The following is a 19,553-nucleotide window of genomic DNA, read 5'->3' on the forward strand; positions in this document are numbered from 1 at the left end:
GCTTCTATCTTGGCCTGGCCATGCAGCATCCAGCAGGGGGAAAAAAAATTATAAGATAAAAAATATTTCATTCAAAAACCAGGGAAAGGAGAGCCGATTGTTTCATTTGGCTAAATCTTATCCCAACCAGTCATCAGGGTAATAATCGTGACAGCATGGGACCACGACGTTCATATGCTCTCTAAACATCACCCTCCCCCCTCTATTAGAGGGAATGATCATCAGTGTCACATGACAGGGCGGATAAAGTCAAGATGACCCACATCAGGGAGGGATGTGCCGCTCAAGCAATGTGACAGCTATACAATGATCTGGGAAGGATGAGTTAGACAGCAACTGAAGGTGCATCTCCGGATAATATTTTTTTTATATAGGATATAACCACACAGGACACCCACATGCGAGGCACAGCAAGGCAGACACCTTTCTGGAGACATACAGGAATGCTTTTAACGCACACTTCTGTCACATTTAGCTATAATAACATCATGAGCACACTGCCAAGCCTTGCCTTAGCCATACTCTATACAGATAAAGTGCAGGGAAGCAGTTATATTGAAAAGTGCCAGGATTTTTTGCAATGATGAGGTACATCATCAGAAGATTAAACAAATTAATTTAAAACAAAACGAACAAAAGCTGGACGATTAGGAAGGAGTTGAGCTGAGGAGTCCAGTTTGGAGTGATGATGATCAAACACGATATTCACAGAAACTTACAAATAGGCCAGTTGGTCCAGTGTCACTGAGGAAGCCCGCATTTGGAGGGCTCCAGCTGACAGTCAAACCGCCACAGACACCCTGATTCTCAGCGCACCAATCACACACTGCATGAGCAACCACATTTTACCTTTATCCTGCCTACACATAGATCCTAGTTACCTATTTAGAGATCCACTACAGAGCAAAGAAGATCCTCTTGTCTGGAAAAGTGACCAAGAAACTTGTCTGCTCTGCACTGTTTCTGAAGTTACTCAATCCATGGAGCCACCAGCGGAATCGTCGACCTTCACCACCTGTTCCCACCCAGCAGCTTGGGAGCTAAGCCCTGTTTTAGTACTTTCAAAACAGAGATATCCATCCCTCTCTGGTGAAAGACCTGATGGAATCTGTCACCTACAACATGACAAAGGTGGCGGCATATCTACCGCCATGTTGGCTTACCTTTGAGACATTTTTGAAAGTACTAAAACAGACCTCAGGAGGGGTAGATGAGACGGGGGATGCCTTTAAGCTCAAGGGATTGAACAGGAAGGCTGCACAACAGTGATGGTTTAAACAGTCGGCTCCGCTAACAGCAACAAATGCAGCCCTCCCATCCTCCGTCTCAGTCTGAACCTCTCCCACAGCTCCTCAACATCCGCATTTCCCCTTCCCTCCCACCAGACCCAGGTCTGACGATGGCAGCACGCCAACCCAGCTCTTGCCGGCCCCCTGCGTTGTCAGTTCCCGCCCCCAGGATACATGCCTCTCCTCATCCCCTGCCCCAGTCCGCCCTGTGCCGTCGCAGCCCCGGCCGGGGAGAGAGCACAGAGCAAACGGGGTCAGCTGGAAGTCAGGATGGAGCTAGCTAAGAGTGATGACATGAGTAATTTGGGGGATGAGGTTGAGGGGTTACAAGGTTGAGTGGTGGTGAGGTGTGAATGTATAAAGCACTTTGAAGTGCAAGATAAACTAAACGAATTACCATTAAGTGATGGTGATGTTAACGACTATGTGCATAAAATCTATCTTTGCATTACAGCAAAGCCTCAGAATAACTTATATTAACAGATTTGTGAGACTATGCATGTATGTGTGAATGTCGATGGGGATGATGGAAAAGGCTGCATGCAGGAGTCATGAGGGGGTAATGAGGGCCCACCCTGTACTATGAATCAAAGAAGTGGTTGTGTGTGGAGAGGAAGTGGATGGGCGTGTCTCTGGGACGTACCTTCCTGAGCCAGTGAGGCCGTGGAGGAGGCGGCAGCAGCAGAGTTGGTATGCTGCCGGCCCACTATTGGACAGAAATGCTACAGTTGGGAGGAGCTATGCAAATTAGGCAGGTCTATCTCATGCTGTTCAATCAGGGGCCTAGAAACCTACAGGCTGTGCGGGTTGCAGCGCAGATGTATCATACACTTGGATAGATAAACGCTGAAGCATAAATGGGCACGCCTGAAGTTTCCTAGGCCCAGGCTTGAAACCTTTTAGCCATTGACTGACCAATTACTGTGGAGCTGAGAACAAGGTTTCAACGAAAACAAGTCCCCCTCTGCAAATTGAGATTAAAAACATAGAATATTGGCTGTCGTCTGTTTTTATAACACTACACCTGCACCCAACATAAAATTCTCATAAAGTCTACGTTTCCCTCTCTCATGCAAATGCTCCACAGGCAGCAGAAGAAAAGGGACACACACATACACACACACACACACACACACACACTCTCCCACACACAAACACACAAGGAGAGATACATTAGCATTGACAAGGACAAAACTCGCATATAATCTGGAACATTACAGAATATCATATACGTCAGGAATCAAGGCACTCATAATCCATCATTTTTAACACATTATTACTATCATGATTTGCAGGAACTTCATGTTTTTCAATTCAGTATAATGTTGTAAGCAAGTAAATTACTGAGCACACAAAAACACAATGTTATTTTGAGGATGAGTGGGTGAGTGCATGTGTGTGCGCGTGTGTGGTGAGGGGGTTAAAATAGGTGCAGAGGACTCTATCCACTCTCCTTCCATCTCTCCCTCAGCATGTGCTGCGTGGGAGGCGGAGGGCTAAGGGCACACCCACCTGAGAAGTTTCTGGACACCAGCATGGTGGTGAGAATGGCTCCCTGGAGGATGAGATGGAGGAGGAGAAAGAAGTGAGGGAAGTATAATCAGAGCCAAGACTATGGTTTATTTTAACAGGATTTTAGTTTCCCTCACTATTCGTTTCTAATGGGACAGTAACATCATTAATCGCCGTTTATACAGCAGCACCAGAGAGATGATGTTTTCAACAGCTCGATCCAGTCAAATCTGAGTTTGTCATACAATATAAAATCACCTATGTAACAAATGACTGGAGAGTGGCACAAGAGTCCCTTAATGTATTCCTCTATGCATTTCTCTGAAGTGACGCATGACGCCTGAAGAATTTTTTTTGCAGCTCTCTGAAACTTAACCTCCGAGCAGAAATGCATTCCAACAGGATTGTATTTTTTCCTCATTGTCTAATTGGATTAATTGATAGGAGGGTGTTCTTTGGTGGTGATGACAAAGTTAGCAGTTACTTGGAAACAAAAATCATTGAAAAAAAAAAAAACACAACAGCAGCTCTGGAAGCAACTGAGAATGTGCTGTGATTGAATGAGGCTTAAATCTTAAAACTGGCTTTGGAGAAGAATTGAGCGGAACCAGTAAAATAATCAAGGCGGAGGAAGGAAGGTCACAAAACAGATTTACTGAGTACCTTGAGTTTTCGGCGAGCATTGAACTTGCGGAGACACTCCACAGTTTCCTGTCTGTGCATCATGGATGCCACTGTAGAACGGTGCTGTAGGAAGAAAAGGAAATAATTCTTGTGAGTGTGTTTTAATGCCCAGATTCATTTATGCAACCGCCAACACCTTCTTGTGTAATTCCAATAATCTTCTTGGGTGGGTTTGGTCAGCGAGTGAATACTTACGCAGACCCATGGGTGTTTGAGGGCCTGTTCGGCAGTGATTCTCTTGGCTGGGTTGATGGTCAACATCTGGTTGATCAGGTTCTTTGCCTCTGGGGTCACTGTGTCCCACTCTGGGGAGGGGAACTGAGGAGACAGGAGAAATAGCAACAGTTGGAAAGAATGGAAGGATAGAAGATTTGAAACAGCACACGTTTCCTGGTTAACAGCTCGTATCGACATGTTTCATTGCTAATCCACACCATCTGGGCTCCGGGTGTCAAAATTAATTCGTCAAAATTATGCCGATATGACAACAGAACTGCAGAATTACTTTTTGGATCAACAAAACACATGCTTCTGTTCCAGGTCTTTAAATCATTCAAATTAAGTTAATTCCCTTCAAACAGCCCCCCCCACACACACACACAGTCTCTCAGGCAACTGCAACGTGACTTGCTTTTTTGGAGACGGAGAGAGGAGGATACCTCTTCTCTGATGCTGTCTCTTCCCCCCCCCCCCCCTCTCACACACGCATGCACGGACACTCACACACAAACAAACAGATATACACATATACACACCTCTGCAATGCGTCAGGGAGGCCCTGATAGGATCAATACTTTTGGACCAACTCTAAATTGGACACTACTAAACATTCAAACACTGCTTAGCAAAGTCCTGCAGTGCACCACATACAAATATTCACCTCTGGAATGAACGCAAACGGTCACACACACACACACACACACTTACATCATATGCCCCAGCTTTGATCTGCTGATAAAGTTTGTGCTGATCTTCATCCCAGAATGGAGGATATCCAACTAACAAGATATAGAGAATAACACCTGACAGAAAACAAGAGAGCAAGTGAATGTGAGAGATCATGGTACAACACTTAAATAATTTGTCATTAAATAAGAGAATTGTTATTTTGTTTCTATTGTACATTTCATAACAATCTTAAGCACATTGGATTGCATCATTAATAATATAATATATATAAGATGCAAGCATTTTTTTATTGCCACAGGTTAAATTACCAAAAGTTGAGGCTCTTGACTTACCACAAGCCCATATGTCCACAGGTTTGCCATAGGGGTCCTTCCTCAGGACTTCAGGCGAGAGATAACCAGGGGTGCCCGCAAACCCTGCCCGAAAAAATAAATATAATTAAGAGATTCCTCTTATTAAATCTCTGGTATAAGCTGTTTTTGTGTGGTTATGTGAATGGCTCAGTTTATAGTGACCTGCTGGACTCAAATGCAAGACCAGATTATGTAGAGTCACAAGCAAATGCCCATTAATCATCTCGTCCCTGCTAGAGAGTCGGCCAAAAGCTGGCAGCTCGGCTGTTAGCCAAGACACAATGACCTTAGTATGAACTGGAAAATGTCTGTGAGCCTCTTAAGTAATGTTTGCACAAATATTCTTTGGCTTCCAAGCAGGCAGATGTATATAAACCTACTGTATATGAAAGAGGACCTGCTCAGCACTATGCTTAAGAGTCAAAACGGTCTGGTGCTAATCACAGAGACGGATTAACAGATCCAACACATTTGATGTGTGTGTGTGTGTGTGTGTGTGTGTGTGTGTGTGTCACTGTTTGTGTTTTCTTACCAAACCAAGCCTGCTGGTCTCCCTGTACTTCAATAGCCAGGCCAAAGTCTGCCAGCTTCACTGCAGCTCCCTTCATCTTACTGGCCAACAACAGGTTCTCAGGCTGAGAGGGAGACACAGACACACATGGGGAAGCAGAATGTAGGACAAGGGATCGAGACAGTGACAGACAGATAGTGACTGGCAGTATTCAGCAGAGGTTCTTCGAAATATTTATATTTGATGTGTTCGAAACAGCTTGTGCGGGGGTGGAGTAAAGGTGTGAGAAAGCGATGGAGAAACGGAGGCGGAAGGGAGATGATGGGTGGTTGAGAATCTCCACAATGCCTTATATGGGCATGGGTTCGTAGCCATAGAAACCACTCGGGAGTCATTTAGGCAGCACTGCAGACTGCATGCTAAATGGAAAGTGTACTTAGCGAGAGGCAGCGTGTGTGGCAGCCTTCTAAATGGCCGTTGTTTGGGCAGCAGGACATAAAGGGCCGCAGTAAAAGCCCACTCAGGATAAAAGGCCAACAAATCAGACAGGCAGCGCTCGAGGAAATAACGTTATTCTCTCACACGAAGCGCGCAAACACACACGAAACCCGCCCACACGTCTGAGACATCCCTCGAGACTGATTTCTTTTCACACTTCTCAGCGTTTCCTTAAAAAGCGTTTCCTTAAAAGGTACATTTTGATACATATTATTATTACTGTCCTTAATACCAATATTATCATCATCACTTAAAAGTGGGTTACGGAGAAAATGACTCACTACTTCTACTCTTTGCATTTGAGCCTATCGGCAAGTTGGAACATCGCAAGCCCATCCCCCGCTGCTCCATGGGCGGTTTGATATTACATGGGTTGTCGTGGCAACTCCTGAGGTTCACCTATGTCTTCACCTCCTCTCGGATAATAGACGACCCCCCCCTTCACAAAAGTACAAGGTGTGCATGCATGCACGTATGCGCTGTTCCAAGTCCTTGTCGTTTCCTTGCCAGTGGTGAGAGACAACCCCTCCACGTGACCATGACTCACCATCTCTGTGGTCCGCATGAACACGCAAGTACGCGTGTACACACAGACACACAAAGAGTTGCGGTCAAGGACAGACAGGCTGACAGATCTCGGCACAGATAGGAGGAATAGACGGTACAAACAGTAGATGGGAGAGAGAGAGACGCAAGGGAAAAATAAAAGGGATGGAAGCAGAAATGCAGAGAGAGAGCTACAGAGAGCCATCTGTGTGTTGCCATGGCCACGAACAGAGGTGTGTGTGCGCATTTGAGTGTGTGGTTGTCATGGTAACGGGCAGCCACTCACCTTGAGGTCTCTGTGCACAATATCATGCTGGTGGATATGATTGACACTCTCCAAGATCTGACTAATGCAATGACTACATTGAGAGAAGAGGGGACAAACAGAGAAAGACATGTCACTCACTGGCCATCATTACAAAAAATAACATGCACATGATTTGTCCGTCATGTATTTTATTGAAGCCAGGTGGATATGGTCTGGTTTAAAAACGAATGCATTTCAATGCAACACTTTTAAAGGAATCGCTAGGAAGATGAAGCACGTCACTCTTGATCAACTGATAGCGGGAAACGAGAGCTGCTGTACATTTTAAGGTTGAGCTGACCAAATGCTTTTTCAATCTTATTTCACAGACTGAAATTTGAACTTTATGGACAAATTATGTGTGAACAAATAAACCTTTAGATGTGGTTTGTGGAGCTGAAACCATTAGGGAACAATATTTTGGGACTTCCAGTGTCGACGGCGGATATCTGGGCTCGACTCTGTACTCGGTCTGCAGGGCACTGACTTCTTTCTTTTATCCAACGAATCGAGCATTTCTCAAAACAAACAAAACCTTGTCCCTCTCCCACAAATTCTGCATATTCACATGTGGAATCTGTTGGTAGAGGTTACTGTTTTGTACCTTCTGTACCTCGTCACAGCTTCTTCGATGTGAGGATATGGTCATTTCTAAATCTATAGACTTGTAAATTCAAAATCTTTTGGTTGTTGAATGTGGGTTGAACAACAAAAGCATTATAAAATGCTACAGTGGCTCTAGGAAAATGTGATAGGCTTGTGAAATTTTGTACCTGTATCTATTGAGTGAGAACACATTGCAATCATTTGATCAATTTACAAAGAAAGAAGGATGCATAACAATACAAAACACCTGTTACATTCTAAACAAGAGGAAGTCAATGATATATTGCACAACAAACATATATTATACCAACCGCTATATTTTTCAAAACATTATCCAGGTTCTGTAGTTTAAACAATCAATACAAAGAAACTTGTGTGGTAAGCCTTCCACCACACAGTCGATAAATCTCTATCCCAGTAGCAATTTAACTAATGTGGGCGTCAATTCAGCTGCCACTAATACCATTGCCATGATTTCTAAATTCTGAATAGCCAGCGTGTTTTCACACCAGTGTGTGTTAGCTCACGATGGGCCTTTTGATGAGCTGACCAGCTTATTACTGTGGCGTAAGGCTCAACAATCCCAGTACTTGGGGCTCGTGTCCATGTCTCTGCAAAGGTTAATGGTTCAAAGGTAACGCCCAGCTTGAGAAATTGTGGCCACATGGATCTTAAGCTTTGGTATTAGTGCATGTGTCTCCAAAAGCCCCCTGTGACTAGGAACAAATGAAGACCCCTAATCCAATTGTACAACAGACTTCATAATCTGCAGACTACACAGCCAGAGGAAAGAAAGAAGGATGCCACAGAGGAGGAGGAAGTAGAGAGGGAGGAGAAAATGCATAAATGTCAATGTCAACCAATTTTCAGCAAATGAACTAAAAAAATGGCCAGGACGATTTTAAATGAGCCAAGGTGTCCTCTTCGAAATATTTTGTCCATTCAATAGAACAAATCCCAATAAATATTTAATATGTCATAAAAAACTATTTAAAATCAGACATTTTGTGGTGGCTATGCCTGATAATAAATGGAGGAGTGACGCATGACGCCAAATAGAAAAGCAAGACAAGTATATTGATGCACCTGTTGACAAGCGCATTTGCTGACAAGAATACAGGAAAACCAATAACATCCACCAGCGTGTGTCTGTGTGTTCACATTCATAAACAGAGTGAGAATTCATACATTTAAAAGGATTAAGCTGCATGTTTGCAACAGAGTGTGTGTACATGTAAATGTGAGCAGCAGCTTCCATATGAGACGCTCACCTGGCGTCAGCCTCGCTGTAGTACTCCCTGGCTACAATGTCTTCAAAAAGCTCTCCTCCTGTCACCCTGGGAGGGGAGGGAAGGAAGGAAAGGAAAGGTTAAAGAAAACAAGTTGAGGGGAAGAGAGAGAGAGAGAGAGAGAGAGAGAGAGAGAGAGAGATAGAGAGAGAGATGGGGAGGCAAGAGAGAGGGAGGTTGTTAGCATACACAAACAGAAACGCTGTCCCATGCAGGGACAAAATGTCACTGTGCGTTTGTGTTTGTGTGCAGAATATACTCACAGGTCAAAGACTAGGTAATGAAAGCCTTCCTCTGAAATGCTGTCATGGAGTCTCACTGCAACAGACGGGGGGGCAGTTAGACAGAACGAAAGACAGGACTACGGGAATATAAATGAAGAATTGCTGTTTTGTTTCACTGTTAAACCTCCTCATGAACCTTAAGAGAAAATGCAAAATCTAGATTTTTTGAAGAAATGAATGGACGAGGAAAATAAATTACAGTGAACTACGGATGTGACATATTGATTTTCTTCCCCCTCACCGGTGTGATTTAATGTTGCCTTCAGTGGTCAGGGGAATAACCACTAATTACTTAAATTGCACAATCCGATTACTGTCATTAAGTGATGTAAACATTTTGTTTGGGGCAGGATTAACAGTAAAAAAAAACGAAAAAACAATACAACATCCATCATACGTCAAATGTCTATACCTTTGGGATGTATGTCTGACAGCCAAAAATTAGCAACAGTGATTGTAAGCGGTCATTTTGCTTTTGGTATTTAAAACACAAGCAATGCGTTTGATGCTCTTTAAACAGAAGTAGCTGTCTGTCACAGGCTCATATTCACCATGATCAACTTAGTATGACAGTTTCTTCTTTAACCATCCCTCCCTGCATTCTTCCAAACTTAACGGGTCACAGGAAAGAGCAGCACATGGATAACTGGGAGACAGAGAGGGGTGCAATGTGCATTGAACGCCGCAGGCCTGAATCAGACCAGGTTATAATGGTATGTCCCACAAACATGCAGCTCCGGCATCATCCTACATCTAGGTATTTGTGCAAACGTATGCATTTTTGTATAATATCCCATTTATTTTATTAGTTTAAAGGCTTTATAAGAAGTTTTAAGCTTGGAACCAGGCTACACAGCTAAGAGATTAATCATGACCATAAAACATTAAAAAACCTATGCAAATCGCACATGAAAAACTGTAGATTAGGGCAGTGGAGATAAACGAGAGTTTGTTACCAGAATTATCTATTAATTACTAAAGGAGACAAGTAAGTTCTTGGTCAAAGACTGAACAAACTAAATGGCGATTACAGGGATGAGCTCACATTTCTAGTTAGACGGATACTATCCCAGCCCTCCTGTCAATGCAACTCCACAGCAGCAGAATGACAATGCAGAAACCAGACAGCAGGATCCAGGCGTTAGAAGATAGGGCTGAGATACAGCGTAGGTTTAGTGTCAGGGGAGCCACAGTTATCGTTATGTAAAATGAATATCAGTTGTATAATAAGATGAAGTAGGATGGCCCTCCAGCAAGAAACAAGAGCAACTGCTCTTTCCTCCTCCTTCCATCTTTTCACTCTCCCTCCATCTGTCTCCCACTCCTCCTGCGTTCTTCTCTCCATCTGTCTCTTTTTTGTGCCCTCTTTTGTCCAAACTTTGAATGCATATGAAGCCAAATATGTCAAAAAAATCTATTGGGGTAACCAATAGAGAATAGGGAAACTAGGCAAGAGGCGAATATGCGCCTGGGGTGACGGATGGAAAACTAGGACAGGAGGAAAAGAGAAATAAGAGCATGCAGGAAAGGTGTCATTCATTCGGTCAGTTTTCCCCCTTTTGTGCCCTTTTACCCCCATCTCCTCAGGACACCTATAAATTAGGACACTTGTAGGCAGAGTAATCCGAAAGGGTCCTTTAACCAGGAAGTGAAGAAAGCATTGGGCATTCCTTATAAATCTCACGATCTCAGCACAGTCCGCAAACGACAAGCTCAACCAACCACTCACTTATTTTGTGTCTCAAGACAAGATAGGTGATGTCATATCGCTTTGTCATGATAACTCAAAATTGTTTAACCAAAGCTAGTAGTATCGAGCTGTTCAACCAAGATGAAGCCAGGCATCACTTTTGCATCACAAAAGATTCTGAGCCTGTTCTTCGGAGTGCGGTATCTCAATCTTTACGAAGCTGGCTCACATAATACCATTGGTAAACTTATCCTGCACAGCTAGCAGGTTTACTTCAGAGGATGAGAACAACAGTATAGACCAATACAGGTGATGTACAGGTACAGTACTTATTCTTTAAGCATGACCTACACGGTGTACACACAAAATCACACCTTGCACATTTAGCCTTGTGAACAAAGACTCACCGATGTTGGGGTGCTTCAGGAGACGGCAGATACGAGCCTCTCTCTCAAGCTTCTGATGGTCTGAGGAGAGAAAAGTCACTGTTTAGACGAGTTGCAATCAGAGCAACAAAGCATGCTTACACTGGTACATGGTAAAACAAGACTTGATACATTAGTTGAGATTCCTGCTATAGGCGGGCAGACAAAATAACTTATTAAAAAGTTTCTTCAAAAATATCTATGCATGCATGATGCCATTTCATTCAGTAATGTATCTATTAACATTTAGATTTCATTTGATAGGTAAGAGTAGGCATAGACGGGAAAGGTTGGGCAAGGAGAAAGAAGAAACTGAAAAGAGAACATGGTACAGATCTTAACAAAGAGGCCACCAGATGCCATAAATGCACGAACTTAGAAAACTGATTGTACAGTTAAATGTCGACAGACAAAATGTCTTTCAGTCAGTGATCACAGTCTACCTGTGACCCACCATCAACATTTTACACAGCTATAAGTGTGTCATATCTTCAGGATTTCTAAAGATTCCCGATGCCATTTTCCCTTCCTAACTGGTAATCAACGTAACATGACTAACTTGTGTAATTTTCTTTGAACTTGTTATTTACTTGAGCATCAGTCACCAACAAAGTAAACATTTGTATTTAAATACTTGCACTACCAGTATTTAAATAGGAATTTTTTGGTGTACATCAATGCAAATATTTTACACCATGGTGCTAACCTTTCGGAGATACAGTACTTGGAAGCTGAGCAGCTGCATTTAGTCCTGAACTGTAACAGTCACAAGCATAGCTTGAGCAGACAATGTGTGGTTTTAGTTAAGGTTATTAACCAGTGAGGTAAAATTAATGAGGCTGTGTAGTAATGGGGGCATTCGTTTGCATGTATGTAAAGGTGTTTGTGTGAAGACCGGATCGGTTATTGAGCGTTGCAGTGTTTGCACTCCTGGCTGGGAGGCGATGCTAGCAAGAACACACATGCCCAGTGTCTAAACCAACATCCGTGTATGAAGATTTGACTGAATCCTGTAGCTGTGAATGTGCTCGCATGAGTTTGTGCGAGTTGTAAGCACATAAACCACATGACAGTGTGACGCTCCTCCCTCCCACAGTAGCCACAACCGTGCTGTTGAGGTCAGAGGTCGCTTGGGGTAACTTGTGAAGATCCAGATGTGTGTGTGTGTGTTTTGACTGTAGTATAGCTAACTAAATCCCATAGCTCAACGGGGAGTGCAGCACACAAACTGTGATACAGACGCAAACAATGAGGCAGCCTCGCTCAGATTTGCATTCATTTCCCCAGTGCAGCAACAGCCTCACATATATTTCACATGCTGTTGCTGTGCAATCAAATACCATCTCGACCAACTGTTCCCCTATATATGCAATAAAGAATGTACAGACATAATATAAGATGCGTTTAGAAGCTGACGTCAGCGGTTTTGAAGATCTGTCGTCTGCACTATAGCATGGTGCTACACTCTTCACATCTACCGTCCTCCACCCTCCCTGTCATTTTGCTGCAGGTATAGATTTCCCTCATCTTAGAGAGAGACCTGAACCTCCTACTTATACCAGTGACACAGAAAGCACGGACACACAGCGCAAAAGGAGGGAGGATTACATGGAACGTCCATTTGCTGGAAGAGGATAACACCTCCCCTGTGTACGTATGTGTGTTTGTGAATAGCTGACTACCCTGGTGCAGTGTCACTGCAGCACTCACTAATTCATTCAATCTCCTTATTTGTTGGTGCGAGAGTGTGTGGTAGAAGAAGACAGGAAAGAGAGGGCTGGAGGGTAATTACTGGCACTTCCTGCTGCTCTCTAATTGGCCATCTGCCTTGCCGTGGGGCGGGCCCACAGCCATCTTACATCAGCTGAAGAGGATGGAGTGGACCCAACACACGTGCCCGTCTCTCTGCCACACATAGAAAGTCAAATTTCGCAGAGGATTCCGTTCAATCCGTTTCAGGCAAGTTTACATCCAAACTGGTATATACTGATTCATTCGAACACCTATTTAATTTGGACAGAATACATAGTCATTGATATCGTGACAGTACTTTGGGGGGTTTGTACATTTTCAGTGGGCATTTAAAAAAGATGTACAATATCACGCAATTTATTACCTGATAAACAGCACTAAATATAGGGATGCAATACCTTGTTTTACCTCTGCAATAGTTATTGTAAAACCGTTCGTATGCACTTTGCCTAAGACACCTATTGAACGAATATGTTTTTATTGTTTTGCGTTTGCCAGCAGGTAGCTGCTTTCACATACTTGAGGAATAAAATGCTTCCAAATGCCTTGATTAAACAAAATAAAATTCTTATTGACAATACATGAAAGTTCAATTTTGTCTTAATACAAAACAACCCTCATAAAAATCATGAAATATGTAAGAAAATCAATAAGTAAGTAATCTCTGCCTCTCTCTCTGAGTCCTCTCTTCTCAATCCAGCTGTTATTACAGACCTGCTGAGCCATCAACATCCCCCCCCACCGGCTCTTTTGTAAAGTCATGACCTTTAGGCCATGAACATCAAGGGCTTGTGAGAAATTGGATTGATTTAAGGCGGCTAAAAATGTTGAAGAAAAAAAACAGAAAAAAACCATAACATTAAATTATTTTATAAATACCATATTTATATAGACATATGTGGTCTAAACTGTCAGAAGCTCTGTCCCAAGGATGTATACGATTAAGATACAGAAACTGAATTTATTACTGAATGAGGTACTCTTGCTTCTGTAACAGAACCCAGAAGGGTTTGGTTGAATAGGTTTTACTTTGGCTCTCTAGAGTAAAAAAGAAAGCTCATCTAAATTATACTTGTAAACTTCCGCGACACACCACCAATTCAGACAAAGCCCCAAGCCCCCCTTTTCTGATCAATGGCAGGAAACACACAGAGGGTAGTGTGACAATTAGACTGAAGCGCAATTCTGTTTCACTTCATTACTCAGACTGACAATCTTACTCATGTTGGCTGATATCAGTCGCAGTGGGAAGGTGGTATCTGTTGTTAGAACAATTTGAATTAACGTTTTACAAGATGTTTTAAGAAACATGTTGATATCTCTTAAGGTGGACTTACAACTACACATTTTCATTGTTTTTCATGCATGTCTCGGTAGCTAGCTACGTTAAAAAGGGCCCCCCCCCCAATCCTAATCTGGATGACAAAAGTCTCCAAATCAGCTGCTTTTGTATTCAGGGAAAAATCCACCATCAAATCTTATATCACTGCACAAATCACAGACGCAGGCAGTGAGTCAGAGGTCTGAACCGTGGCATCGCTCAGGGGAGATGATGGCTGAGTCTTTGTGATTTGACCACAGTAATTATGAAACAGAGTTTAGCTGCGGGAGGTGAGCTTAGACCTAACAGGCAGGAGTTGGGGAAACTGCTGAACAATAAATAATATTAGTAGAGGAGCACAACTTAAATTATTCTCACTGGGACAATCATACCGCCCCAGGACACTGAATGTAGGACACTACGACGTTGTTGAGGAGGAAAAGTACAAGGGCAGCACATCAAAGTGGATAGTCTGTCTCAGTCTGACACACACACACACACACACACACACACACACACACACACACACACACACACACACACACACACACACACACACACACACACACACACACACACACACACACACACACACACACACACACACACACACACACACACACACACACACACACACACACACACACACACACACACACACACACACACAATGCAGTAGCCATCTACTTTCCAGTCTTTGACATCTACAAAGAAATAAAACAGAGCACCCATCTACGCAGTGAAAGTCGTAACACACCCAGCGTGGCAATATCTGCACTTTCGTATGCAACTAATAGCATGTGGAGTTTTACTGAATATGAACTAAAATATATAATGGAGACAAACAAATTATAATCAACATCCTCTATTCTCTGGGTGAAAGTCAGGTGCATGTTTGTCGTGAGCGTGGGAGTGTCTTGAGCACACGGCTGCCCACCTGATCCACCTCCAACTGCTTGTAGGCTTGACTATCCCAGCGCCAACTGCCTACATCCATCCCTGACCTCCCTTTCTTCCTCTCTCGCTTCCTTCCTTCTTTCATGTCCTTCCTTCTTTCCTTAGACTCCCTCCCTACACCCCCACCTCCTCCCCCCCTCCTCAGATTACTGCAGTGTTTACCAGAGCTTTGAGAGACTTACCCACCAGGCCACGCGTGAGGTCAGACTCGCCCCATCGGGCTAAAAAAAAACACCCAAATCCTACCGGGCAAGCTGCCTGCTCACGCACTGGATGGGTCCATGTGTGGACAATGTTGTGTTTTGTGTGTGTAGTTGCATGTTTGCGTCAGACGCACGGCCTACAGTAATTCTTCTCTTCGCCACTTGTTTCCTCCTTCTCTCGGCCTATAGTGTCTCGCTCTCTATCTCTCATTTCACCTTTCTTCCTTGGTGCAGAGTGTCACTGACCTCCTTGCAAGACTATACTGTTAAAAATCTCCTCCTCTTTGTATCCTGGACAGGCTTTTCTTTCTACCCTAGCAAAAACACACACACATATATACACAGGCCTACATTGTGCTTCGCACCTCAGTAAAGAGCCAACAGTTTTCTGCTAAGCCCTTACTTTTCCTTGGTGGGACATTAATACCAGTATCTGCCCTATGTGCACACTTGGATGGCCGGGATAGAACAATAACAGCATTACAACACACTCACTAACGCCTCACTGACATGCTCTATTAGCTTACTATTAGTTTTCACTCAAACACACACATCGGAAAAAAACTGAGCAAACAGGGAGGCGCCTATAGAATCCATGAGGTCTTAGTGGTTGATGAGATACATTTAGCATAAGTGGATTAGCCTCAATACGAACCAATCCCCCATCGCAGAAAGACAAAAGAAAGGCAGTGAGGGCGATTGGCACAGAGGTAATGAGGTAGTGTGCAGGTAAGGAGACAAAATCAATCCAGGTATGTGTGTGAATGTCAGGAAAGTGTGTAGCTCTTATTTGTCAGATTAAAAAAAAAAGGAGAAAGCAATTAAACATTCGAGTCTGGAGACAGGGGAGGTTCTGACACACTGAAATGAGCTTTCATCATTGATACGAAATGGCACGCCACACCGGGCGAGTGCACGTGGGCATGAATCTACACAGGATTGCGCAGGGTTATGTGAATACACCAAGGCAACAATTAATAAGATAACATTATCGAGAGATCATTCATGTGTTGCCAATACTTATTGCTTTATTTCAGTCCTGTGTGTGTGTGGGTGTGTGTGTGTGTGTCCAAGTCATGAGGAGCTTCTCAGGACTTTGGATCTATTAGTTGTCCAGCAGCTGCATAATGATACCTCAGAGGAGTGATTGAGAGTTATTCAATACAGTGTTTATGGGCGGTCATTAAACCACGAAGAAGTTGCTGATTTATACTCCCAACAGACGATGATTGGATAAAATGTTTTACCTGCTACTGGAATTATGGGATTCTGGTTCATATGTAAACTTTACCAATTAAGGATGAGCGATCAGTGAGATGAATTGCTTCATAGCAATATTGAAATTATAGGATTTCTGTATTAATAGGATGAGGCACCTTGATCTAGCTCATTGGATTACTCCCAACACACTTATGTCATCCACGGAATGTTACTCAATAAATTTCCAGAACCTTTATTGAATACCAAGAAAGAGCAATGTTGCAATTTGAAAATGTACAGAGCTCCTTCGCAATATGCATCACGAACAAAGAACAAGCATATAACTGCGTGTGTGTGTGAGCGTGCGTGGTGTGTTACCATACCTCTGGCAGACAGCTTCTTAGTGTTGATGATTTTTGCAGCATACTCCTGTCCTGATGACTTCTTTACACACCTACGCACCACTGAAAAAGCTCCCCTAAGAAGAAAGAACATCAAGATCCAAAAATCAATTCCATTTCAGATGCTCTCTCTCTCTCTCTCTCTCTCACACTCTCTCTCATAAACACAGACACACTGTGACATTTGAAACTGCATCCATGCGTTAGGCAGTAGTTTGTTTGTGTATGCTAACAATCTTCGACTTTCTCTCTCTTACACACACACGGACAGAGACACACAAACAGGATTATCACAGCATCCGCATATACAATATGAAAACCTGAGCAACACTTTAAATGACTTCATCTCCAGCACGAGTGGGTTGATGAATGACCACGCACTTTTGTTAATCTCTGATAGACACTCAATACAATGCAACCTATTGCTCTGACGGAAATTCAATTTCAACCAGCCATCTCCAAAAATGAATGGGCATTATCACGCACAATAGGCAACATTTAACGCATTCATAAGGTAACAATGTTCCGTTATAAAATCAGCTCAAGCAGAAAGGAAAGTGCTTAACACGGTCATATTGACCTAAATGCTCCACGTTTTCACTGCTTGCTTCTATGGTGATGGTTCAATTTTGAGCATCAGAGGAGAAGTCATTACCTCTGCAAAGGAGGTTGTGTTTATATGTTTTTGTTTGTTTGTTACAAAGCAGAAATACACAAAACCTACTGGATGGATTACCATGGAACTTGATGGAAGGGTGCAGTATGGATCAGGGAAGCTAATCCATGTGCCTCTTTTCACTTTTCTTTAGCATTTCCAGATTTTTAAACATTTTCATTGATTCTCAAAAAAATACATGTGAATCTTGATTAAAAGATTCAGATGAGCATGTGCAATTCTGTGCAGATTCAAATAATACGTAGATTTAAGTGTTTTTTTTCAGCTACCAATGAGTAGCGGAGAAACGTACTGCGCCTTAGCAATAAGGCTTGTTTCAATCTGAGTGGACTGGTGGGCCTTGGCAGAGTCATGCAATTCTAGCAGTGCAAGATTTTTTTGGGTGCCGAAATCAGAGCCTGTACTAAGCTGCAGTATCTGGCCCTCTTCACAGCTTTCCTGAAAAGGGAAGGCTGCTTTTTACCGAATGCCCTACTCCTGATCACACACGGCGGGTTGCTTCTGACTGCTGCACTCCGACCACTCTGCTCTCGGTTTCAATTATTTATCAGTAAATGAGAGGTGACAGCAGTGCAAGTCAGTGCTCTGACGTTAATAACCTATGACAGAGCAAAATGCATTAACAAGCGGGCAGAGGAACATAAGCCGAGGCGAGCTGTCAGCGTGGAGGAGAGAATCAAGAGCAGTGAAGCCCTGATACACTGTGATCGTGTGGGTGTATCTGCATGTGTGCGTGTGCAAGTGCACTGGCTGTGCAATCAGCGCTGTGGATTATTAGGCAGATAGTGAAGATGGCAGCTGGAAATTGAGGCTGGTGCATCTTTATGGAGCCGCCCAGCCACCGCTGCTTTGGGCACAACCCGGGGGCGGGGGCGCTTCACCGGCCAAGAACAACAGATGCTGCCGCTGCTGCTGCTGCTGATTATGATGATGAAACACAGTAGGCAGTGGCCCGGTTTTCTTGCCGTCATCAAAATACCGAGAAAACACGTCACTGCCTCCTGCACGGTAAATCACCAAATGTGCCATTGGATTAAAAAAGCATGAGCTGTTCGATCAGCGGCCACAGCTTCTATACATTTATTGATAACATCGCGATCGGGGGCCGGCGGCTGTGCGGAGCTTCTCAGTGCGTATTACGGCGCAAACACAACGCAGCCAATAACTTCCTCGTGAAATGATCCAGGGGTACGTGACGTTACTCAACGCGGTTACACAAATCATCTGCAGCTGCTCGGGGGGGAGGAAGAAAAAAAAAAGGGTGATCGGCCTAGTTCGCTGCCGACCACAGCCTCTGGTCTGAGCCCGCACGGAGCTGTCAGAACCCCGGGGGCCGGTGACATGTCAACGGGGCTGCGTCTCCTTCCTGCGTCTCCCGCGGGCCCCGCTGACGGCTCCACCGGACTAGGCTGGCGAACACCAGAGTGCCGCTGCATGCATCGATATTTTTACATTCGTCACCATTAGCACCGGGGGAGGCGGGGGGGGGAGAGAAAAAAAAAGACGCAACGCTGCTGGGCTAACGCAGCTAGTATATCAATATTGGCGTGGTAGCTAGGTGGCTAGTCGCTCTCTCCCTTAATGCGGCGGGGCAAACTAGTTAGCCGTTAGCAGCGGTAAATTTAGCCGGACTGCACCAACAACTAACGCCGCTTCACGCCCGCTGACACACATCATTCAAAGCGCTGCGACGCGACAGGGCTAGTTCGTCTAGCTAGCGCCGTGCTAGGTGGCTAGCGAGGAGTGCAGTGAGTGAGGCGAGGTTGCGGGGGTGGGCGTTGGGGAGGGGGGACACACACAAAACGACAAGGCAGACACGGTGCACACTGGGCTGGCTGCTTACTTCCCGAGCTCCTCGTACAGCTGGTACTCGTCGGTGAACCTGGTGGAAGTCACGGGGGTCGCCATGGTCGTGGCTGTGAGAGAGGCGGCGGAGCCCGAGCCTTGGGGTACGACGGCGGCTGGCTCTCTCGTAACGGGGTCCGGGGAGGAGAAGGTGGAGGAGAAGAAGAAGAAGAAGGAGAAGAAGAGAAGAAGAAGAAGAAACAGAAGGAGGAGGGTAGCCTAGCCTCCGACACTGGAGCACCGATCTGACAGGCAGGCAAGACTGGAGAGGAGAGAGGCGAGCAGGGGACGGAAA

General features: G+C 44.2%; 1 protein-coding gene across 5 annotated transcripts in view; it reads right to left on the bottom strand.

The window, feature by feature from the left end:
- Window positions 1-19,553, bottom strand: part of LOC133975976 (calcium/calmodulin-dependent protein kinase type II subunit gamma-like) — a 31,236-nt gene extending 11,683 nt beyond the window's left edge. For 2 of the 5 annotated variants that reach the window (XM_062414033.1, XM_062414032.1), the window contains exons 1-13: window positions 19,257-19,553; window positions 16,720-16,814; window positions 10,886-10,945; window positions 8,768-8,822; window positions 8,487-8,552; window positions 6,589-6,661; window positions 5,280-5,382; window positions 4,727-4,810; window positions 4,413-4,507; window positions 3,681-3,803; window positions 3,465-3,548; window positions 2,802-2,844; window positions 1,933-1,995 (exon numbers count right to left, since the gene is read on the bottom strand). In XM_062414033.1, coding sequence (XP_062270017.1) covers window positions 1,933-1,995; window positions 2,802-2,844; window positions 3,465-3,548; window positions 3,681-3,803; window positions 4,413-4,507; window positions 4,727-4,810; window positions 5,280-5,382; window positions 6,589-6,661; window positions 8,487-8,552; window positions 8,768-8,822; window positions 10,886-10,945; window positions 16,720-16,814; window positions 19,257-19,321 — 1,009 coding nt within the window. In that variant the 5' untranslated portion in view covers window positions 19,322-19,553. The remainder of the gene's footprint in view (window positions 1-1,932; window positions 1,996-2,801; window positions 2,845-3,464; window positions 3,549-3,680; window positions 3,804-4,412; window positions 4,508-4,726; window positions 4,811-5,279; window positions 5,383-6,588; window positions 6,662-8,486; window positions 8,553-8,767; window positions 8,823-10,885; window positions 10,946-16,719; window positions 16,815-19,256) is intronic. The other 3 variants (XM_062414034.1, XM_062414030.1, XM_062414031.1) reach the window with 2 other exon arrangements.

Source organism: Platichthys flesus, chromosome 20 (genome assembly GCF_949316205.1).
Source record: "Platichthys flesus chromosome 20, fPlaFle2.1, whole genome shotgun sequence".
Taxonomy (NCBI): Eukaryota; Metazoa; Chordata; class Actinopteri; order Pleuronectiformes; family Pleuronectidae; genus Platichthys; species Platichthys flesus.